At 41.3% G+C, this 25,581-nt stretch overlaps 1 protein-coding gene across 1 annotated transcript in view; it reads left to right on the top strand.

The window, feature by feature from the left end:
• The window catches only part of LOC137383327 (probable helicase with zinc finger domain), a 429,894-nt gene that overhangs the window by 75,927 nt on the left and 328,386 nt on the right, over positions 1-25,581 (top strand). The window contains 1 exon segment of the mRNA XM_068056011.1: positions 19,447-19,565. Within this exon segment, the coding sequence (XP_067912112.1) occupies positions 19,447-19,565 (119 nt within the window).

Genomic DNA, 25,581 nt, shown 5'->3' with positions numbered 1-25,581 from the left:
GCATAGAAATTATAACGTGTTGGGTCAAATGTCCCATTAACCAGTCTGTGTCAGCGTTGACCTCCATGCAAGAATAGCTCTGATCACATTTACCCTCCATGTTTCTGTAACTCTTTATCCCCTTTTCCTTCATTCGTCTATCCATGGGACAGACGTAAGGTATCAAGTACAGAAACATGTTGGTTTTGAAGTAAAAATCAATACTTTATTTAATTTTGTTCCTTTAGATATATTTTGAAATGCACCTATCTTAGCTTTAAAAGTACAAATATCCGCCTCTGTTCTCAGAAATTTCTCCGCATTCTTATTAAATAAATTCATTGGGTAGAACAATGTTCACACTCCACTAATCTTGTTTGTATTACTATTGATTTTCCTGATTCCGAAATTGTTTGAATCCAGCAAGTGGGGCATTCCTGCTCTTAATTACCTTAACTAATTAGGTGCGTGAAGAACATGTGTGTGTGTGTTTGTGCATGCGTTGGATCATTGGTGTCATGAGTCATGGCGGTATTGGAATGCAGGTTTAATTTTGTGCACTACCGAGTGCCCAGTGGTGAGTGGTGACCAAGTGTCTTTCCTGATGCTCTACTCTGCAGATTTCCAATGAGAATATAAGCATTTTTTAAGACTTTGACCACGAAAGAGAGAATATTTATTCCTACTTCAATTTATGGAGACGTTAATGTATTGTTTTCCTAGTTGTGATGAAAGTTTCAGCATTATGTTCACCGTGGAATGAGACTGGTGAAATGTTGGTTTTACTGCAGTTCATGTGAAACCTTTAATGTAACTAGCATGTGCAATGTTCTCTATCTATGAGGATGGTGTGCATCAGATTAAAGTTTCCACCTACCTGGTATGTGTCCTTTATTCTTAGTGTTCTGCAGTGGCATTATTGTGCAGTGATGCTATAATCAGCATAACGAGGAAGAATGAACTAGTATTTAAATAGCGTCTTGCGTCCTCGGGATGCTTTGGTGCTTCACATTCTGTGAATTACTTACTGAAGTACAGCCACTTGTTTATGTAGATAAATTCAGCAGCCAATTTGCATAGAACAAGATTTCACAAATGGCTAGTGAGAGAAATGACTTTTTTGAACTCTGTACTCTCCTGCAAGTAGTGTCATGACTTCTTCGCTGTCCACCTAAACAGACATAGGGCCTTATTTTAATGTCTCATCTAAAAGATGGTATCTCTGGCAACGTAGCACTCCCTCAGTACTGCAGTAAATTGTCACTTCAGATTGTGTACAAGTCCTGGTCTGGGGCTTGAACTCTGGCAAGAGTGCTTGCTACCAATTGATCCAAGCTGAAATTATGATCTAAATCAGAGTGTTGTAGCACTGTAATTAATTGTTACTGGCATGGTTTATAGTTTATTGAGAACGCATTAAATTGTGGACCATTTGATTGCAAGTGATGAGGAAGCTGAATTTTAATCTAACAATTTATGACATTGTTTGAGATACTCAGTAAAAGTCATAGTATTATCACTTGTATCAAGTTATTGAGAGCTAGAAGTTGGTGATAAAACTGAATTCAGGTTAAGGGGTTGTAGATGACATGGTAAGCTATGGGAGCAAAGTTTAAGTAGTTTATAGAGGTGATTTGAAACTGGAAATGAATTGCAAGGCTTATTGTTCTTGTCCCCTTTAAAAAAAAATGTTGTCTGAAGTTTTTTTTTAAGCCAGATAGAATATTGTTTGTTCCAAATAAACTGGGTAAATCCAAGAAAGATGTGAACAGGATAAAGATTGAAAGAAAATAGGCTACTTTATTTATGTAGGTGGAGAATGTGCAGAAAAAAAGTAGTTTGTGTTAAACACAATCATTTCCTTCTCTGCTTAAGGTAATCAACTTGGGTATATGAAAAGTTCAAATATTTAGTAAAATGTTTTAGCAGAGTTGCACTTGAATGCATGTGTATCTTACTCCCTTTTTTTCAATAATACTTGCATCACTTACTAAAGAACTATTCAGTGTCAGCAAATAATTCTAAAAGCTCTTGCTCCTGAGCCATTTGAGATAGCAGCTCTCAATGACCATTAGTACTCTGGTTTTGTTCGAAATACATTTTGCACCAGGAAAAGTAGGAAATCGAGGACAGTAGTTCTCAAACTGAGGTGCATGGACCACTGGGGATCTATAGAGACTTTGCAAGGAGTATGCAAATTAATATGAAAGTACTTGTAGACAGGGTCGGACTTATGGCTGGGTGACATGGGCACCCGGAGGTGGGCATGGTGTGAGGTGGATGTGGAGTGCGGCAGCCACATGTGCAGCACAGAGTGATCTGGCAGTCTGACCGAGGAGGGGAGCACGCATGGAGACATACTGAGAGCAGCACTGAGATCGCTATATGTGGAACTAATATAAATAAATATTTGTAAGTAAATACCTGTTTTCTTAACATTATTAAAACACTTTACATGCAGCACTTTCATACAATAATTATTAAAAAGTATTGTGATTGAGATGGGGGGACGCTCTGTGATCACTAATCAATTTGAAAAAGGGTCCTTCGATCAAAACAAGTTTGAGAATCACAGATCTGAGACACGAAAACAAAAGCAATTTTGACAATTCCTCTCTTATGTAGTAGACATACTTTTGAATGTTTAATTTCTCGCTGTTTACATCCTACTTTGCACTAGGTTCCAGCTACCCTGCCATTTTTCCAATGTTCAACAATTCTGAAACGCGCTTGTCATTTTAAGGGAGATATTATGTTTTATTTGCTCTCTCCACAATTAAATTAGGGTAATGGAAACCATGCAGTGAGTTACGGGCTGTAATGTGATTGAGGAGGTGCCAGATGATGTCCGTGACATTTTTAGAGCGGAGCCTGAGTAGTCTAGATAGAGGGTGGGAGTGGGTCTGATTGGAGAACAGGTCTGGCGTGAAAGAGGGGGCTGGACAGATCTTGTGCGAGTCAACGTTCTCAGCCATCACTCTAGTGAAGTCTAAATACTGCTCGCAACTGCTGAACAGAAGCCTAGATACTACACTTAAGATGTTGTGATGGAGTCTACGTGTGCAGACTGCTATCTGAAAATTTGACCTGTTGAATGTACTGCTAGGTGCACTGACTTTAGATTCCAAGCTTGTACTTTTTCTGGGACAGGCTTTACTGGCAAAGGAAACTGAAAGTTTCAGAGTTCTGGGGAAATCAAAACTGGATGAAATCAGGTAAAACAAACCGTCAGATGATCAGAGGTATTACCAGAGCTCAGGTTTCAGTTTACAAGATTACAGACTGTAGTGTTGAAGCAAGCAGCAAGCTGTTTTTCTTTAAAAAGAGGCAAGCTGCTGTGATTGGAACCTATTTTTCTGAGGGCTGGCTTGGCAAATACAAGTTGCTGCAGCTGTTGTCAGTACCTTAGAGTTACCAGTAGAATCTCACCATCTCGACTGTCGTAAGCAGGGTCGAGGTTGTTTGAGAGGCAACAAGACTGAACCGTGAAGGGAGGCCTGCAATGTTTACGTTTGTTGAGAAGGCATCACATCTGTGTCTGCATTTTTGAAGATGGGATCTGGAGATCTACCTGGAAAATTCAGAGATCTGGAGAACTTTGTGGCCGTAACTGGTGCTATCTTTGCTGAAAGGACTGCCCAGAAGATCCATCTTTGATGCAAATGATAGTTAACGTGTAATCTTTAAGTTATATATAAATATCTATCTCGACCGCGATTTAATCGTTCATGTTTAATTTATGTTGGTTTTGGTTTGAGTGTTAAAGTAAAAATTTATAAAAGTGAAATCTTGTCTGTTTTCTTTCTAAATTGGGGTCGGTTGGTGGATTGGATTCTTTTGGTTTGTGATCTCCATGTTGTGCCTGATAAATTCATGACAGAATTTCAGACTTTAGTTGAAAAGAAAGACTGCAATGTTTTGTACTGAAAGGTAGTAGATGTTTATTAAGTAAAAATATATGTGAAGTACATTGTGTGAGGAATTTTCTACTCAAATGGATGAATAGGGCCAAACCGTTGTCGCTGTAACCTGTGGTTAGTTATTGGTTTCTGTTGGGCAATACTGCATTACAGGCAGAATTAGAAACTTCCACTCAAACTACTCAGTTAGTTCAGTTGCCCACCTCCTGCTTCAGAACCCAATCTGATTGTGTTCATTTACTTTTCCCAACCCAAAACAGAAGCCTGTGTTATTTGCTGAATTATGAATTGGTTGAACGAACTATTGACTTGCAAGTGCTTCACACGAGCCTCCATGGTGACTGCAAAGTGACTGTTCCTTCCACAAGTTAGAAATTGTAATGATGAATGCAATGCCATAGTGAGTTTTGTTTTGCAGTTAGATTATTCTGAGATATGGGTTTATGCACATTCAGCAAACATCTTTATACTATGTTGCTGATCTATTTGTGCATACATCCAAAAAGTCAGTTTTATGTTAGAGTTCCAAACTCTTTTCCATCTGGTAAATGGGCTTCACACTCTGATTTTCAAAATTACTTTGGGTTGTGCCCCATTGCTGTTGACAATTTTTTTTATATAGTGCAGTCCAAATGTTTTTGACCTTGGGATCATAGGATACGCTGATTGGTAGGGCTGATGCACTGTCAGTTAGATAAAAATTGATCAAGCTACACAAATCAATGCTTGTTTCGAGGTATTCATTGGGGGTGGGAGGTAAGCAGCATTGTTGACTTGACACAAAAAGTGGCTATGCTGTTTTTTTAGAGCAAAGCAACTCTGTCCTTGGACTGTCAACTGAAAACAAAAATGAAACTAATATTATGAACAGTGTTGAAACTTTTTATTTTGTGCACTTTTTAATGTCCCCAATTGCTTGATTGCTGTCCTCCCCAGAGCTTCAGTACCCCCTCTGCCCAGGAAAGTGGTGAGCCTGGTCTGTCAGTGCTGGGCTGGCAAAGTAAGGTACACTTCTGCAATAAAGCATGGAAGCAATGTTTCCTCTATTTTTTCTTTGTGTGCAGCCTGTTTATTGCACTGCGCGGTACAATCCAGATTGCTGCACGGCTGTGTACCCATGCAGCTTAGGGGTAACATTGCATAGGATGGGGGATTGATCTATGAGTCTGTGATAACTTGATTATGTCCTTTGAAAAGAGAACATATTTTGTTCTTCCCTCCCCGCCCCCCCCCCCCCCAGCTTGCACTGCTCCTGACACATATGCAATGGAGGAGATATTAGTTTTTTATGTGATTATGGGACTGTAAAGTTTGTTGACTATTTAGTGTTCCTGTGGCTGAAGTTTTGAAAGTTAAAGAGCATTCAGATTGTCTCAAGCAAATTGTTCACCTGTGAATTTTTAATACCAGAGGACGCAAATTTAAATGTTAATTTCTGTGTTTCTTTCTTTTCCTGCTTTATCATTCTAAGGTTAATCAGGTTATAGAAGACAATACAATTAAAGGACATTGAGGCAGACAGTGTAAATGAGGTTGAGGTAATTGGTTGTGCTGCTGGAAAAAGTAGGCATGGTTGATCCATGAAAAAAGTCATGAGTTGTTGGGCCAAATGGTCTTTTTTCTGTTCTTGCATCATACCTTAGAGCCTCTTGTTTCACTATATCTAATGCATTGCTGTAGCTGACTGCATTCTGCACCAACTTCTAGTTATGTGAATGTTCTCTGTTGCAACTTATTGTGTAGAAAAGGATTTTGCTGTCCTATGGATACAGAGTTCAGATGTCAGCGGCATTGGTTAAAAAGTTGAAGAGGTAAGTTCACCAGTGTCTAATGAGGGATTAGCTGCCAATAGGGCTGCCCCTGGGCAGATGTTGAGGAGCAGCTAGAAAAAATGGCTGATATTTTATATTGTCAGATTGAAATCGGGTAGTAATAATCCCTCAGTGTAGGATCAGAGAGCTTGCCTGATGGAGGGTGAAACGTCTGTTTATTTTAGGATCGTGCAAGTTCAGTACATTTCTGAAAAAGCAGTCTAAGAAGGTTTTTAAAAAATATATATATTTCATAGGAGATGGCATTACTGATCAGGCCGTCATTTATTGCCTGGTGCTTGTGAAAAGGTAGTGGTGGACAGTTGGTTTGAATTACAGCAGTCTATGTGGGAAAAGTGCACCCACAATGCTGATCGGTACGGAGTTCCAGGATTCTGATCTAGTGGTAATGAAGGAACAGTGATATGTACCCAAGTGAGGATGGTATGTGTGATTTGGACGGGGGTTTGGAGATGATAGTGCTCCCATGTTCCTACAGACTAGTCTTTGTAGGTGGTTGAGGTTGTGGGTTTGGGAGGTGTTGCTGGAGAAGTCTTGGCGATTTGCTGTAGATAGAATACTGTCAGGCAAGCCCCCACCTGTCAAGAATGAGGAAAATTAATTTCGCCACATGAACATTGATCTTAAACTATTGTTGGTGAAGAAAGAACTTGCTTTAAAAAAAGTTGAAGACTTTGGCTGGAGAGAGACATCAGCATCTCAACAGATAAGTACTTCAAAAGGACAAAGGAGCTATTTCTGGCTCCCATTTAATCCACAATGGACTTTTGATTACCAGACGTTGAAGCATTCCAGGTTAATTATTAAGATGGCCGAATACACAAACAGACGTGGTCAGGCCAGTTTAGTCACATGACGGACTGTTGGCATTTTTTGAATTTGAACTTCCAACAAGGAATTTGAAATCAGAAGGCTGTTAGCTCCTGGACTTAGAACACCTCTCTCCTTCTGCTCTCATCTCACTCTCACCAGCTTTGGGAACCATTGAAGACCTGTGAACACCAAGAGAGAAAAGTCTCCTACAGTGAATAAGGTTTCAGAAGAATACTGGACCCCAACGAAAACTAAGAGCTATCTACAATCAAGGACTCTAAGGCGAGCTGGAAACACAAACAGTAACAAGAAATCCCCTTTTAGAGACTGCCTCAAACTTCTCCATTTTATTTTTCTTCTCGTTTCTGTCCCTATTTGCATGTGTGTAACGCATGCTAGCATGGACGTGTCGTATATCCGTAGTAATTAATCGTATTACAGTTTAAGTTTGTTTAATAAATTTCACTTTTCTTCTTTAAACCGAAGAAAAACTTGGTGTGCTCATTTCTTTGTCTTGTAATTGGAAAGCTGTGAACAAGGATTCACCAAGAGGGACCTCAAAACACTGTGTTTAAAATTAAACCCTGTTAGAATAAGACGAGGTGAAAACAGCAAAAGACTCCTAGACACCTTGCTCACCTGGTAATAACAATATCCTGACTCGTACCCATTGGAGGGACATTTTACAAGGTATATGAGTAGCTAGAAATAGTGTGGTTGAAGGACTTTTTCAGATTTGCAAACTTGCAGTTTATTTTAAACTGCAAAAATTGGCTGATGCAAATTTCTAATTATGTAGAATTTAAGATGCAGACAGAATCACTGATTAATTTGAATTCATAGGGATCTTGGTGTGTACTTGAAACCCTATATTATTTCTGTAAACCCTACTTTGGTGATGAGCTGCTATCACAGTCCTGAAGGGATTAATTGCCAGCAGGGTTGTTCCCTTGTTTGTGCTGAAGTGCCTTGCTGTGAGTTTTTATTGCAGACTGTAGGTGGTCTGTGCTGGAGTTGGCCCTTGTTTTGATATGTTGTACTTTGATTTCTGTTCCTTTGGAGCAATCAGAGCATCAGATTGATCTTTGTACTGCTTGAATCAAATGGATTAGCACAGGAAGGGGGAGGGTCCGTGCTCAAGCAGGTACAGATTGCTGGGGAGGAAATGGGCAGAAGAGAGCTGTTGGGAATGTTCACCTGGCAACCCAGAAATTATTCTTGGTGAAAGACCAAGATTGGCAAATGTGCACCATACAACACAAGTGCTAATTTGAGCTCAGTGCTGTGTTAGTCTCAGCTTTCTAACAGTTTTACCTTGAACTCTGCCACTCACCATTTCAGATGAATTCAAACTAAATCTTGTGACCGGAAGCCAAAAGTCCCTATTTGTATGCTATGGCGTGGATGTCGGATTTGAAACTAAACTTTGGTGTAGCAGGACATGGGGATATGCAGTGTCAGGTTGAACATCAGTTGGCATTCAAATTAATGGGGCAGGGTAGGGGGAGATTTAGGGACTGGAAGGCAGTTTCTTCGTGGGGTTTATTTCAAATATAGTAAGTAGTTTTTTTTTAAAATGAGTTCTGTTTTAACGAGGACCAGGGAAGAAGGGCCCGACAGTAACTGATATTATTGGACATTAAGATCTTCCAGAAGGTTTAATTTAATTTAAAGGGTTAAGTCATGGCAGGAGAGCTGAAAGCCGTGGTGTGCTCCTCGTGCTCCATGTTGGAAACCGGGAACAATTCCAGTGCCCGGGACCAGCATGTATGCAGGAAGTGTGTCCAGCTGCAGCTCCTGGAAGCCTGGGTTTCGGAGCTGGAGCAGCAGCTGGGGACACTGTGGAGCGTCCACGAGGCGGAGAGTATCGTGGATAGTACGTATAGAGAGGTGTCACACCACAGGCTCAGACCCTACAGGCAGGAGGGGAATGGGTGACCACCAGGCAGAGCAAGAGGACTAGGCAGGCAGTGCAGGAATCTCCTGTGGCTATTCCTCTGCAAAACAGATATACTGCTTTGGATACTGTTAGGGGAAATGGCCTCTCGGGAAAGCAGCGACAGCCCAATTCGTTGCACCACGCTTGGCAATGCTGCACAGGGGAGCAGTAAAAAGTGTGGGAATGCAATAGTTATTGGGGATTCAATTGTAAGGGGAATAGATAGGTGTTTCTGTGGCTGCAAAAGAAACTCCAGGATGGTATGTTGCCTCCCTGGTGCTGGGGTCAAGGATGTCTCAGAGCGGTTACAGGACATTCTGAAGGAGGTGGGTGAACAGCCAGTGGTCGTGGTACACATTGGTACAAACGACATAGGTTAAAAAAAAAAAAGGATGAGGTCCTAAAAGCAGAATATAGGGAGCTAGGAAGTAAGTTGAAAAGTAGGACCTCAAAGGTAGTGAGCTCAGGATTACTACCAGTGCCACGTGCTAGTCACAGTATAAATAGCAGGATATATCGGATGAATACGTGGCTGAAGAGATGATATGAGGGGGAGGGTTTTAGATTCCTGGGGCATTGGGACCGGTTCTGGGGGAGGTGGGACCAGTACAAACTAGGCGGGTTACACCTGGGCAGGATCGGGACTGATGTCCTAGGGGGAGTATTTGCTAGAGTGGTTGGGGAGGGACCAAGGCTGGGAAATGAACATCCAGGGATATTCAGTATTTAGGAAGGACAGACAAAAAACAAAAGGCGGTGGAGTTGCATTGCTGGTTCAAGAGAAAATTAAGTTAATAGTGAAGAAAAATATTAGCTCTGACGATGTAGCATCTGTATGGGTAGAGCTGAGAAACGCTAACGGACCAAAAACATTAGTGGGGGTTGTATATAGACACCCAAACTGTAGTAGTGATGTTGGGAATGGCATTAAACAGGAAATTAGAGTTGCATGCAATAAAGGAACATCTGTAATTATGGGTGACTTTAATCTGCATATAGATTGGGCAAATCAAATTAGTCACAATATCGTAGAGGAGGAATTCTTGAAGTGTATACGGGATGCTTTTCTGGATCAATACATTGAGGAACCAACTAGAGAACAGGCCATCCTAGACTGGGTATTGTGTAATAAGAGGAATAATTGACAATCTGGTGGTGCGAGACCCCTTAGGGACGAGCGACCATAATATGATATAATTCTTCATCAAGATGGAGAGTGACGTAGTTGATTCTGAGACAAGGGTCCTGAATCTTAGTGAAGGAAACTACAAAGGTATGAGGTGTGAGTTGGTCATGACGGATTGGGAAACGTTCCTTTAAAGGGATGATGGTGGATAGGCAATGGCAAACATTTAAAGAGTGCATGGATGAACTGCACAATTGTTTATCCCTGTCTGGCGCAAAAGTAAAATGGGAAAGGTAGCCAAACCATGGCTTACAAGGGAAATTAGAGATAGCATTAGATCCAAGGAAGAGGCATATAAATCTGCCAGGAAAAACAACAGACCTGAGGATTGGGAGCAGTTTAGAATTCAGCAAAGGAGGACCAAGGGATTGATTAAGAAGGGGAAAATAGAGTACGAGAGCAAGTTTGCGGGGAACATAAAAACTGACTGTAAAAGTTTCTATAGGTATGTAAAGAGAAGAAGATTGGTGGAGACAAATGTAGGTCCCTTACAGTCAGAAACAGGGGAATTTATTATGGGGAATAAAGAAATGGCTGACCAACTAAATGCAAACTTTGGTTCTGTCTTCACAAAGGAGGACACAAATATCCAACCAGAAATGTTGGGGAACACAGGGCTTAGTGAGAGAGAGGAACTGAAAGGAATCAGTATTAGTAGAGAAATGGTGTTGGGGAAATTGATGGGATTGAAGGCCGATAAATCCCCAGGGCCTGATGGTATGCATCCCAGAGTACTTAATGAAGTGGCCCTAGAAATAGTGGATGCATTGGTGGTCATCTTCCAAGATTCTATAGACTCTGGAACAGTTCCTACAGTTTGGAGGTTGGCTAATGTAACCCCACTATTTAAAAAGGAAGGTCGAGAGAAAGCAGGGAATTATAGACCAGTCAGCCTGACGTCGGTAGTGGGGTAAATTCTAGAGTCCATTATCAAAGATTTTATAGCAGAGCACTTCGGGAACAGTGGTAGAATCGGACAGAATCAGCATGGATTTACGAAAGGAAAATCATGCTTGACAAATCTACTAGAATTCTTCGAGGATGTAACTAGTAGAGTTGATGAGGGGGAGCCAGTGGATGTGGTTTATTTGGACTTTCAGAAGGCTTTCGACAAGGTCCCACATAAGAGATTAGCATGTAAAATCAAAGCGTGTGGGATTGGGGTAGTGTATTGTAATGGATAGAAAATTGGTTGGCGGACAGGAAACAAAGAGCAGGGATAAATGGGTCTTTTTCCGAATGGCAGGCAGTGACTAGTGGGGTACCGTAGTGATCGGTGCTAGGGCCCCAGCTATTCACGATATGCATTAATGGTTTAGCTGAGGGAACTAAATGTAATATCTCCAAATTTGCAGATGACACAAAACTGGGTGGGAAGGTGAGTTGTGAGGAGGATGCAGAGAGGCTTCAGGGTGATTTGGACAAGTTGAGTGAGTTGGCTAATGCATGGCAGATGCAGTATAATGTGGATAAATGTGAGGTTATCCACTTTGGTAGCAAAAACAGGAAGGCAGATTATTATCTGAACGGCTATAAACTGAGAGAGGGGAATATGCAGCGAGACTTGGCTGTTCTCGTACACCAGTCGCTGAAGGTAAGCATGCAGGTCCAACAGGCGGTAAAAAAGGCAAATGGTATGTTGGCCTTCATAGCGAGAGGATTTGAGTACAGGAGCAGGGATGTCTTGCTGTAATTATACAGGGCCTTGGTGAGGCCACACTTGGAATATTGTGTGCAGTTTTGGTCTCTTTATCTGAGGAAGGATGTTCTTGCTATAGAAGGAGTGCAGCGAAGGTTTACCAGACTGATTCCTGGGATGGCGGGACTGACGTAGGAGGAGAGATTGAGTTGGTTAGGATTATATTCGCTGGAGTTCAGAAGAGTGAGGGGGGATCTCAAAGAAACCTATAAAATTCTAACAGGACTTGACAGGGTAGATGCAGGAAGGATGTTCCCGATGTTGGAGTCCAGAACCAGGGGTCATAGTCTAAGGATACGGGGTAAACCATTCAGGACTGAGATGAGGAGAAATTTCTTCACCCAGAGAGTGGTGAGCCTGTGGAATTTGCTACCACAGAAAGCAGTTGAGGCCAAAACATTGTATGTTTTCAAAAAGGAGTTAGAGAGATCAAAGTTTAAAGAGATCAAAGGGTATGGGGCGAAAGCGGGAACAGGCTACTGAGTTGGATGATCAGCCATGGTCATAATGAATGGCGGAGCAGGTTCGAAGGGCCAAATGGCCTACTCCTGCTCCTATTTTCTATGTTTCTGTGGGTCAAGTGGCTGAACAGGATGGCTTTGTTCAAACTTGCCAGTGTTGAGCTGGGAAAATTTTGTTTTATCCATAATTTGTTGTGAGATAGGCGCTCAGATGGCAAGGGAACAGTTGTAGCTGGGTATCATCGCTCTGCCTGTGAAAGCCATCCACAATCTGCATGTAGATGAAGAATAGGAGGGGAATAAGGATGAAGCATGCTGGGGGTGATCATGCAGGCACAGAAGGATAAACCATTGTCGGAAATATACCAGCTTATATGATACATGTAGAAATATGAGAATGGTAACAGGAAAGTGGAAGAAGGAAGAGATGTTGGACAATGGTGTGGTTAACTATTGAAAGCTGCATAACTCGAGGAGAGATTTTGCACTGGAGTCAAAGTCAGAGAATGTCATTCAGTTTTTGAATGCAGCAGTTTCAATTCTGTAGGCTGGACAGAAACCAGACTGACAGGATTTGAACAGGAAGTGGTGGGCATTGAAGTGCAATGAATATACATAATAGTCAGTCATGCTGATAGCTAAGATGCGTAATGACTCCATTTACCACGAGTAAGCATTACCAAATTCCAGAGAAATGAATGCCATCACAACAGGGGCTTCTTGTCTGATTGGTGCATTTTCCCTCTTGTGTCATAAAAATTCCATTGACATACTCTGGACTATCCCTGCAACGAGTTTCATGAGACCATTCTTGAGAACGAATTATTGCTCACAGCTGCCAGCTTGAGTAAAGAAATAAAAATTCAAAGCTCGGCAATGATGCATGGTTAGTAGTGTAAATTCAAGTTAATTGTTTTTGTGTGCAAAAGGTAAAAAACAACAGTAGAAAATCTTCTGTCTTTCATTCGGTCGTGGTACTTTCCAGATGCTCTCTTCCTCTTATAGGGCTCATTTTACGTTATAGCAGGTCATAATCCTCTATCTGACCTGGATGGGATTGATATTGATACTGTGCCAGAAATATGAGTGCCCCCAGCACTAACATTGTTCTTTATGATGGCAGAATAAAAGTTGGTGTAGGGAGAATAAAGTGACCGCTCTTTCAGTGTTGATTTGAAAGCACTTGACTGTCCAATTGGCTGTTCTGTTTTGGTAGAAAATGTATGAACAATATGAGAGGCTGTTGATGAAGAAAGAGGTTGCATTTGTATAGCATTTTTCATCTTCTCAGGACCTTCCAAAGTGCCTTGCAGCCAATGAATTACTTTTGAAGTTTAGTCATTGTTATGTGGTACTTCTCTGGCTACGTGTTTCATCAGGTAGCCCTTACTCCATAACAAAACAAGCCAACAGTACAATTGTGCACGTCTGGAATCGATAACTGCTTTGTAGCATTTATAATTGCTAATTATATGGTTAGTGTCAGTGCTGATTGATATGCTAGCAGCCTTAGTAATGCACCATAATAGAGGTCAGAGGAGCAGAGATCCAAGTCTAGCTACCACAGTCTCAGAAAAAGCAATCTTTGCTTGAGGCTGACCAATTGTTACCTGGTGAGTAAAAAGTATTAATGTGGAAGATCCTGTGGTTATAACCTGGTGTGAACAATCTGATCGTTTCTGTACTGGTTTGAAACAATGATGTAATGATGGTTGATTGATCTGAGGCACCATCTGAAATGATTGAGCTGTAGAAGTGTTGAAGTTGCAGTTTAAATGACTAGCGGCTCTTAAGGGAGGTGATGGACAGTCTGCAGCCATAAATGTGGATGTTGGTGCCTGCATAGAATTGGAAGTCATGAGTTTGGATGCTTTTATGTTAATAAATTGATGTAAGTGAAATTGTTAACTGGATATAGGTACCTGGATATAGGTACTTAGATGATGGGTGCCCTCCTCAAAGCCAAGTCATACGCAAAATGTGTCTCCATATCATACGCCTTCTGCTGCACCAGTGTTGCAATGTTTCTGACAGTTGGACAATGTGCAAGATGAGATTTGCATAACAAGCTTCTGATTCTTCCCTCCCTCCCTTTGATGCCTGGTTCATGTTTTGCATTTGTTCTTCGTGGCAAAATCACAAACAAGCTTTCTGTGTAGGGGATAAAAACACCAAGTGTTGGAAACACTCAGGTCTGGTAGCAACTGTGGAGAGAGAAACAGAGTTAGCATTTCAGGTCTGTGACGTTTCATCAGAATCTGAACACACCTTAAATGTTAAGTCTCTCTCTGTCGACAGATGCTGCCAGAGCTGCACAGTGTTTCTAGCACTTTCTGTTTTTATTTCAGATTTCCAGCATCTGTAGTATTTTGTTTTTACATTATTACTGTGTAGGGAATTGTAGGTGTAAAGCTGTGCCCCACCATTCTGTGGCACTGCTACTTTTAAAATCTATTCATTGAAACTAAAAGCCAAACTGAAGAATTTGACAGTCAAGCTTATTTGGTAATAACCTGAAATTCTGTAGACACAGTGACCACAGTAATGATACAATTATTGAAAAAGGTGATTGCAGAATTAAAAATGATTTTACTCAATTTATCTGTAAAAACAATGGATGAAATTGCTCCATCGGGTTTTATGAAGTCTTTTTCTCAAAAATTCAGTCAATCCTTGTAATGAAACTGGATATAGGAAAAGGAAGTCTGTCGGCTTTGTTGAAGTACCTCATGTCTTTATTTCATTTTTTTTTTGATACTGGCTTTTAAATCATTCATGCTGCTACCAGTCATCCATAATTCTAGTTGAAGTTCAAATAACTTGTTTTCAGAGCTTTCGACAGTGGATTCAAATTAAGAAATCACTAGTGGGATGTTGATATGGTATGCTCTATTTAACTCGCTCAATTGTGACTGTTAGTCGCAAATTTTGGTTGGTCCTTATTTAAATTCATCCTGGAGTTGTGTGAACAGAAGAAATTGAGCACAACCCAGACTGAAACTGTAAGATTTATATTATTGAAGTACAATAAGTTATGTTCATCCTGCTGACCTGATTTTGTTTGGTTCCTGTCAGTTGTTAGTTTAAGAACGATGCAGTACTTTACAGTTTTGACCACTTGTTGATAATCATTCAGTAACTGGAGGAGGAATTCTATGGTTTGTGACTAATAGGTGTTTTCTGGAAAAATGTTGTATTTTGACACTAATTTGATTCTGAACATGTGTGGAAAGTACAGATGGCTGGGAGGATATTGCAAGGTCAGATTGCACTGGAAAGGGTTCAGGTGATAACCTCAAAGTTCACAGGCAAGGACTTCAGTACTAACTGGAACCTGCATCCGATAAGCTCTGGTGCGCTGAATTAATGTACCCCTGGTCTATCAATGAATCTTGACTACAATAAATAGCTTTATTTATTTAGAGATACAGCACTGAAACAGGCCCTTCGGCCCACTGAGTCTGTGCCGACCAACAACCACCCATTTATACTAACCCTACAGTAATCCCATAGTCCCTATCACCTACCTATACTCGGAGCAATTTACAACGACCAATTTACCTATCACCTGCAAATCTTTTGGATGTGGGAGGAAACCGGAGCACCCGGCGAAAACCCACGCAGACACAGGGAGAACTTGCAAACTCCGCACAGGCAGTACCCAGAATCGAACCTGGGTCCCTGGAGCTGTGAGGCTGCGGTGCTATCCACTGCGCCACTGTGCTGCCCATTTGTGGAGTACAGCGGATGTGTAGTCTGTCTCGTGTTAAATAGAAAATTGAAAATATTGTATATATTTTGCCAAGAAGTTGTTTCTGAGAAGGATAGGCACAATGCCTTATGTCACAATTGGTAATTTACAATACATGCAATTGTGACTATAGGCGAATCTGTCCTTTCTGGTCCTCATACCAGTCTCTTGAAAACGCACATTCTCTGGTGTTAAGTATGCAAGTGTAGTTTCTCGAGTGCTGAGTATTCCTATACATACAACTGCATGATGAACGGAAAACTAGCAGCCAGCTCTGGGACTTTTATCCAGCTGATCTCCTTTGATGTCAAAGCAGGATTGATTGAAAAATTCAAAGAAACAAAATGTTTAGTCTTCGTAATAAGCAACAGGGATATAAGGGCTTGTAACCATTATAATTCCTTCCTGTATCACTATAAGTTTGTCATTTATCTCAGCAGCATAATTTTAGACCCATATGTTTGTGTCTGCTGCTAGGATAAGGGAGTCCCTTTTAGCAGTGTAAATGTAGAGATCCTGGTGCACAGATCATGGACACACATCCACAAGCTCTGACTCTGGTTCTGTGGTCTGACTATCTTTTTTTTTAAAAAAAGTAAGAAAAATACATAGCAATAGCAAGTATTTGCAAACGCGACTGTCTGCATGGTAATAACTACAATGAATGATCAACTTCTGTTTGATTGTAGCTGCTGACACAGTGTTTGGCCTGATTGAGACCTGAGTAGGGGTGTTTCCTGCTGTGGGCTGAGGCAGGGAAGAAAGGAGCAACCTCACGGTTTGCATTTTTACAATTCCTGGTAGGGACATGATTGCCTGTTGGGGGTCTTGCCCATTTAGTGGAGCGCAACTCAAGATACTAAGATCATTTTTTTTTGTTTAACTAAGTGGTGTAGGGGGGTGCGGGGAAGGAAAATTCATGTTTTTTGTTGTAGGTTGCAACCCCCATATTGTAGTGATGGGGCATGTATCAAATCCTGTAAATGAAGGTTGAATGAAAGCCCTTGTGACTGATTTTGGATTTTGCTGATGGTTGTGATCAGTTCTCAGTGGGTTACAGATATAAAAATAGAAATAATTATTTACCTTTTTCATTTCAATTAGATACCAGCATGCACAGAACAGCAGAATTCGAGATATCATGTCACCCTTAGTGGCCTTACCATTTAATTGGCAAATATCTGTGTACCTTTTTGTGTTCTCTTTTATTATCGACCAGTCTAGTGCTTATTCTGATCCCTTTGCCTTTATTGTGTGTGACAGTAAGCATCTCACATGTCTCCTCTTCCTCCTCCTCATGTAGTCATGCTCAAATGGGAGCGGCTGTGCCAACCTTTGGAGAAGGTGGGGGAATTTGGGTTTAATTGTTGCATTGTATGTATAGCATGTTGCTTTTTTATATGCTGTTGTCATTGCGTCATTAAAGACTTGTGTCTTTAGTTTGGAAAAACAGAAGCATTTATTTCCAGGGATCTCTCTCTTGTTCCTTGGAGAACACAAAGCTGAGAATTAAATACTTTTTGCTTTTGGGATTTCATGAACTAATCACACAGTGAAAATTGCATACATGTTTTTATCAAAAATCACTAACTTTTGTTTATTGATTGAGATAGCTGCTTTAGATGAGTAATTTTGCCCTCTGGGGACCATCTAGTACCAACCTGTTCCTATAATTTAACCACGAGTTTACTTAATTTATTAGGAAAGCTACCAGGCTCTTGTAATATTTGACTTTAAGCCATCTGCTAGATTTTTCCAGAGGTGTGTCATCCAGCAGCTCTTATGAAAGCAGCAGATCTTGGTTTTGTTTCTGTAGGAACAGGAGTAGACCATTCAGCCTCTAGAGCCTGTTGCTAGTAGCATATTCTATCTGCACTCTAAATTTGCAATCCTTACTCAAGGTGGCCTTTTACTCTTGGGGAAAAGTTAACAATACGTTGGTTTAACTTTGTTTGACCTGGTTAATATGAAAATGAAACATTGCTTGGCCTGAGATTGGTCTGTAGCCTATGAAGATGTTGGCTGAAGAGGCCGAAATTTCTAAAATGGCAACTGTCAATAGGATCTGGAATACAGACGGGTGAGTGGTTGCTGAGTGTTTGGTGACTGGATCCTCCACAGGGCTTTCCCTGAGTTTTACAATGATAGAAGGGTACAGTTAGTCTGAGCTTTAGATCTCTGGAGCATGCCTGGAGGTTTCAGTCCCTGGATGAGGCAGTAGAACATACACTTTCCAGTATGCAATGTAGGGATACTTGGATGGACAGCCACGTCCATCTTAATATAATTATGCTATTCAACAGATTTGGGTTGCCGGAGCAGATCAGTTCTCTTATTAAAGAGCTCCCTTTCGATGGTCTCTGTGAAGCTTATTGAGCTTTGTAAGGCCAGTGGGCAGTTTGCAGCCCTCTGCTGCTTCATTTGATGATCTCCATCTCATATTCACACTTGTACTACAACTCCCTTTCTTTCTGCCCCAACTTGCAAGAAAATAAGCAGCTTGTCCATTGGAATCAGTGAGATGTCTTGGATTATTTCAGAAAATAGTAAAATAAGTCCCATTCATAAGATTTTACTATAGATATTGCTTTTTTTTTTGGATCAGTGTATGTTGGGATATTGGTGTCTTGACTGTCAGAGTATCAGTTTTACTATAATGGGGCATGGTCAATCAATAACAAAAGAATTAGGTATTTTGATAAAATGACGAGAATGTTCTTCAGGGTTCAACAGTTTGTTTATATATAAGAACAGATATCAGCTAAAGTTATAAAAAATATTTTGTGCCTTGAGAAGAATGAAAGGAAACCACAGTGGGAGCTCATGCTGCTGATAAAAATCCCTTTGGTTTACGAGGCCATCCAATAGCACATGTGCAATTCCCATTGAGGTTATGTTAAAAATTCTGAGGCTGTCTGTCACTTGGACTAGTTTTGGTCTTAGTATAGGAAGGCTGGCAGTTACATAATCCCACTCGCTTACTTTGTGGCTGCATTCATTCTGCTTGGAGAGAGGTGAATTATTTCTGCTCTTAAATTACACTCTGGCCTTTTTACTTGAGATAATTGCTACTATCATTTATGTGACTATGGGTGCTCGAGCAATTTTACTCATTTCAAAAGCAAAATATTGCGAATGCTGGAAATATGAAATAAAAAAAACAGAATGCTGGCTTTGCAGCTGGTGGCTGGGGCCACTGCCTCCTTGTTAAATTCTGGCCCATCTCTCTGACTTTGACCTCTTGTGGATCCTGCCCTGTTCTTTCCATCATTGGGAACCTTGCTTTCTGTTGCCCAGACCCCATGGCCTTGAATTTGCTCCTTAAGCCCCTCCACCACCCTATTTCCTCCTTTTAGACCCTCCTGAAGATCAGTCTTTTGGCCATGCTTTTGGCATCCATTTTTCTTTTGGTTGCACTTCTGTGAAGCCACTTGGAAGATTACTTACATTAAAAGCGCTATGTAAGTGCAAGTAGTTGTTGTTGTGTTGAGGTTTGGCCAGCTTCTACGCTAATAATTAACTCATTTTAATTTAATAGTGCTTACAGTGTACTTATTACAACTGATAAATGATCCTAATGATGAGGAGTACACATGCTGGGATGGGAGGGTCAGAGGGGACAAGAGGGAATCCCTTGGCTGATGTTGCACAATGGGTCCAATTTCATTGCTGATCACCTGGAATGATGACTATTCAGACTCCATAGAGAAGCCCAGCAAACAAAGTTTGCCTGAAATGTGCAGGTAAGTCATTGTCATTGTTAGCTGTACATAGCCTAAGATTGAAATGAAGTATTTTCTAATGAACACTGGACGTTTGAGATAGGTGAAGATTTTTTTTTGTTTAAATGTGTTGTCTCTCCGCAGGCTACTTCACACACATTTTGGTGGATGATGCTTCTCGAGCTATTGAGTGTGAAACCATTATGGCTGTTGGATTGGCAGATAACACCACTAGAGTAGTCCTGTCTGGAGATCCTATGCAGGTAGACCATATTACAAAATATTTTATTTAATAGTGACAGTTTTTGCTACACTGAAATAAGTCCTTGATTCATCATGAAAGGGATGATGTCTCTTATTCCTGCCACATAGAGTCCGAGTTTTGTCATTCTTCAAATTAAAGGTTGCACTTCTCATTATAAGTTGAATTTCTTTACTTATTATTGCTTATTCCCTTCTGTATAAACACTGTGCCTGCGCAGTGATTAATGCAGAGATACAGGCAAATATTTCACAAATGTTGCATTTAAACTCATCAGAATGTTTGCACAATTACCCCTGCATTCTGGTTTTAAAAGTCAGTTTAATGCCTATTATAGTGCTGTCCTAAAGTAAAATCTTTCCTCCCTAAACTTGAAACAAGTGCCAAACGTCAAATTCTATGTTGAATCGGACCCATTATTGGATCTTAATGACTTATGAAGTTTTCAAATCTTGAATACAGTCAAACTGGTTTAATTTGTGTTACATTAGTATGCCTGTCTGGTAAGAATCAAGATTTAGATTTAGATTTAGAGATACAGCACTGAAACAGGCCCTTCGGCCCACCGAGTCTGTGCCGGCCATCAACCTCCCATTTATACTAATCCTATACTAATTCCATATTCCTACCACATCCCCATCTGTCCCTATATTTCCCTACCACCTACCTATACTAGGGGCAATTTATAATGGCCAATTCACCTATCAACCTGCAAGTCTTTGGCATGTGGGAGGAAACCAGAGCACCCGGAGGAAACCCACGCAGACACAGGGAGAACTTGCAAACTCCACACAGGCAGTACCCAGAATTGAACCCGGGTCCCTGGAGCTGTGAGGCTGCGGTGCTAACCACTGCGCCACTGTGCCGCCCACATTTTCATTGTGAACCATTGTTTTCACAAGGTTAATCTGTACACCTCTGTTTCCATATCCAAAGCAAATTCCAAAACTCAGGTTACCATTGCTCGTGCCTCATGAATATCAAAAAACAATTTATGCTTATTCATTTTTGTTAAAAGTTGCAGTTTTGGCAATCTGAAATACAAAAAAATACAGAGCAGTTTGTAAAGGGACCAATTTCCTACAATTTGGGTGTAGTCTCAAGCACACTTTTTATTTAAAAATAAAGCTATGTCCATATTGGAAAAGCCTTCTCTTTGCAATCACTGAGCATTCTGCCATTCTGCTGCGTGTTTCCAGATCTTTCTGTTGTGTAACTCTGGGTCAGTGCTAAAATGACTCTGATAACCCTTGCTGTTTAAAAACTATGTCTTTTGGATTTAGCAAGGTAATGACGTGAAAACCCAGGCATCTTTTGAAACAATTGGATACAGAAATGGGGGTGGAGGGTGGAATTTAGGACCTTTCTGGATGTATGAATTAAGATGGGTCACATGGTCCTTCTCTTAATTAATTATCTTGTGATCCTGTGACTGTAATTATCAAATAATGCCACTTAACAGTTTGCTTTTAGCCAACTGTACACAAGAATTAATTGAAGCCACTCCTTAGTGCTTTTATATTGAGATTTTTGCTAGTGTCTCTGCTTTTAGCAGGCAGTAGTTAGCCTGGTTTATGGCAGACTAAGCAACACTTCCACTTTGGGAATGCAGCAAAAACGTAAAAGTGCCCATTGAGGCTGAACTGTCCATGAGGAATGTTACCACTGCAGTTTTTAGTTGTTATCTTTCCTTTTGGAACTTGAAGAAAGTCTAAAATATTCAGTTTTAAATGACCTCACTTTATGTGTTAAAATGAACTGAAGACTGTGTTTTGTCCGGACAAAAGATACTATACTTGAATCAATTATCAACTAATTAACTTCTTATGTTTGTTTATTGTTGCATCAGTACTTTGATTTTTACCATGCAGTGAAAATGAGTTTTTCAAATCAATAAGCATTAACCAGGTCTGACTCCATGCATTTAATCCAAAAGTCTTCTCAAGGTGCAGAAAGGGAAGGGGTGGGGGTCAATTAGGGACCAAAAGAAGCAACTATGCATGGCGAATGAGGGCCTAAATGAGTACTTTGCATCTGTCTTTACCAAGGAAGGAGATACTGTCGAAGTCACAGTGAAAGAGGAGGTAGTTGAGATACTGGATGGGCTAACAATTTGTAAACATATAGGAGCAGGAGTTGACCATGCAGCCTGTCGAACCTGTTCTGCCATTCAATACCATCATGGCTGATCTTCAGTTTCACTTTCCTGCCTGCTCCCCATATCCCTCAGTTCCCTGACACCAAAAATCTGTTTATCTCAGCCTTAAATGTACTCAACAATGGAGCGTCCACAACCCTCTGGAGTAGAGAATTACAAAGATTCACAACTCTGAGTGAAGAAATTTCTCCTCATCTCAGTCCTACAAGATTGGCAGCTTATCCTGAGACTGTGCCCCCAATTTCTAGATTCCACAGCTAGGGATAACAACTTCTCAGCATCGACCCTGTCAAGCCCCTTCAGAATCTTGTATGTTTCAATGAGATCACCTCTCATCCTTCTAAACTCCAGAGAATATAGTCCCAATTTACTCAGCCTCTCATCATAGGACAACCGTCTCATCCCAGGGACCAATCTCGTGCACCTTCGCTGTACCACCTCCAAGGCAAATCAATCCTTCCTTCGATATGCAGACCAGAACTGTGCACAATACTCCAGATGTGGTCTCACCAAAGCCCTGTACAATTGTAGCAAGACCTCTTTGTTCTTGTACTCCAATCCCCTTACAATAAAGGCCAACATGCCATTTGCTTTCCTAATTGCTTGCTGTACCTCCATGCAAACTTTCTCTGTTCCTTGCACAAGAACACCCAAGTCCCTCTGAATGGCAACATTTCCAAGTTTCACACCTTTTTAGAGAAATATTCTGCATTTCTGTTCTTACGACCAAAGTGAATAACCTCACATTTCTCCACATTATACTTCATCTGCCACCTTGTTGCCCATTCACTTAACCTGTCTATAACTCTTTGCAGCTTCTCTCTGTTCTCATAGCTTGCATTCCCACCTAGCTTTGTATTGTCAGCAAACTTAGATATATTACTCTTGGCCTCTTCATCTAAATCATCAATATAGATCGTAAATAGCTGAGGAGGTGTTAGAAAGGCTGCCTCTACTTAAATTTGATAAGTCACCAGGGTCAGTTGGGATGCATCCAAGAATGCGGAGGGAAATAAGGGTGGAATTGCGGAAGTACTGGCCATAATATTTCAATCCTCATATATAAGGGTTGTGCCAGAGGACTGCTGAATTGCAAGTCTAACGCCCTTGTTCAAAAAAGGGTGCAAGGAACAAGCCCAGCAACTATTGGTCAGTTGATTTAACCTTGGTGGTGGGAAAGCTTTAAAACTTTTAAAACTTAAAACCTGGGGCAAAATTAACCGTCACTTGGACAAATGGGGATTAATTAAGCAAAGCTACCACAGATTTGTTAAAGGCAAATCATGTTTAACTAGCTTGATTGAGTATTTTGATGAGGTATCAGAGACAGTTGGTGAGGGTAATGCATTTGATATGGTGTACATGGACTTTCAAAAGGCGTTTGATAAAGTGCCCCATAATCTTACCAGCAAAGTTGAAGCCCATGAAATACAAGGGAAAGTGGCAGAATGGATACAAAGTTGACTGAATGACAGGAAGTAAGGAGTAGTTGTGAACGATTGTTTTTTCCCCCAGGGAACAAAGAGAACAAAGAACACTACAGCACAGGAACAGGCCATTCGGCCCTCCAAGTCTGCGTCGATCTTGATGCCTGTCTAAACTAAAACCTTCTGCACTTCCGGGGTCCGTATCCCTCTATTCCTATCCTATTCATGTAGTTGTCAAGCTGCCTCTTAAACGTCGCTATCGTACCTGCTTCCACCACCTCCCCCGGCAGCAAGTTCCAGGCACTCGCCACCCTCTGTGTAAAGAACTTGCCTGGCACATCCCCTCTAAACTTTGCCCCTCGCACCATAAACCTATGTCCCCTAGTAACTGACTCTTCCACCCTGGGAAAAAGCTTCTGACTATCCACTCTGTCCATGCCACCCATAACTTTGTAAACCTCTATTATGTCGCCCCTCCACCTCCGTCGTTCCCGTGAAAACAATCCGAGTTTATCCAACTTCTCCTCATAGCTAATGCCCTCCAGACCAGGCAACATCCTGGTAAACCTCTTCTGTACCCTCTCCAAAGCCTCCACGTCCTGGTAAACCTCTTCTGTACCCTCTCCAAAGCCTCCACGTCCTTCTGGTAGTGTGGCGACCAGAATTGCATGCAATATTGAAAGTTGGGCCTAACTAAGGTTCTGTACAGCTGCAGCATGACTTGCCAATTTTTATACTCTATGCCCCGACCGATGACGGCAAGCATGCCGTATGTCTTCTTGACTACCTTATCCACATGCGTTGCCACTTTCAGTGACCTGAAGACCTGTACGCCCAGGTCTCTCTGCCTGTCAATACTCCTAAGGGTTCTGCCATTTACTGTATACTTCCCACCTGTATTAGATCTTCCAAAATGCATTACCTCACATTTGTCCGGATTAAACTCCATCTGCCATTTCTCCGCCCAAGTCTCCAACCGATCTATATCCTGCTGTATCCTCTGACAAAGCTCATCACTATCCGCAACTCCACCAACCTTTGTGTCGTCCTCAAACTTACAAATCAGACCAGCTACATTTTCCTTCAAATCATTTATATATACTACAAACAGCAAAGGTTCCAGCACTGATCCCTGCGGAACACCACGAGCCGCAGCCCTCCAAAAGCACCCTTCCACTGCTACCCTCTGTCTTCTATGACCGAGCCATTTCTGTATCCATCTTGCCAGCTCACCTCTGATCCCGTGTGACTTCACCTTTTGTACCAGTCTGCCATGAGGGACCTTGTCAAAGCCTTTACTGAAATCCATATAGACAACATCCACTGCCCTTCCTTCATCAATCATCTTCGTCACTTCCTCAAAAAACTCAATCAAGTTCGTGAGACACGACCTCTCCTTCACAAAACCATGCTGCCTCCCGCTAATAAGTTCGTTTGTTTCCAAATGGGAGTAAATCCTGTCCCGAAGAATCCTCTCTAATAATTTCCCTACCACTGACGTAAGGCTCACCGGCCTATAATTTCCAGGATTATCCTTGCTACCCTTCTTAAACAAAGGAACAACTTTGGCTATTCTCCAGTCCTCTGGGACCTCACCTGTAGCCAATGAGGATACAAAGATTTCTGTCATGGCCCTAGCAATTTCTTCCCTTGTCTCCCTTAGTATTTTGGGGTAGATCCCATCAGGCCCTTGGGACATCTACCTTAATGCTTTGCACGACGCCCAACACCGCCTCCTTTTTGATAAGGACACGATCCAGACTATCTACACTCCCTTCCCTCGACTCATCATCCACCAAGTCCTTCTGTTTGGTGAATACTGATGCAAAGTACTCATTTAGTACCTCGCCCATTTCCTCTGGCTCCACGCATAGATTCCCTCCTCTGTCCTTGAGTTGGCTAACCCTTTCCCTGGCTACCCTCTTGCTCTTTATATACGTATAAAAAGCCTTGGGATTTTCCTTAATCCTGTTTGCCAGTGACTTTTCATGACCCCTTTTAGCCCTCCTGACTCCTTGCTTAAGTTCCTTCCTATTTTCTTTATATTCTTCAAGGGCTTCGTCTGTTCCCAGCCTTCCAGCCCTTATGAATGCTTCCTTTTTCTTTTTGACTAGGCTCACAATATCCCTCATTATCCAAGATTCCCGAAACTTGCCAAACTTATCCTTCTTCCTCACAGGAACATGCCGGTCCTGGATTCTAATCAACTGACGTTTGAAAGACTCGCACATGACAGATGTTGATTTACCCTCAAACAGCCGCCCCCAATTTAAATTCTTCAGTTCCTGCCTAATATTGTTATAATTAGCCTTCCCCCAATTTAGCACCTTCACCCGAGGACTACTCTTATCCTTATCCACAAGTACCTTAAAACTTATGGAATTATGGTCACTGTTCCCGAAATGCTCCCCTACTGAAACTTCGACCACCTG

Source organism: Heterodontus francisci, chromosome 24, assembly GCF_036365525.1.
Source record: "Heterodontus francisci isolate sHetFra1 chromosome 24, sHetFra1.hap1, whole genome shotgun sequence".
Classification (NCBI taxonomy): domain Eukaryota; kingdom Metazoa; phylum Chordata; class Chondrichthyes; order Heterodontiformes; family Heterodontidae; genus Heterodontus; species Heterodontus francisci.
The sequence above is the reverse complement of the archived record's forward strand: the minus strand, read 5'-3'. Positions and strand labels throughout refer to the sequence as shown.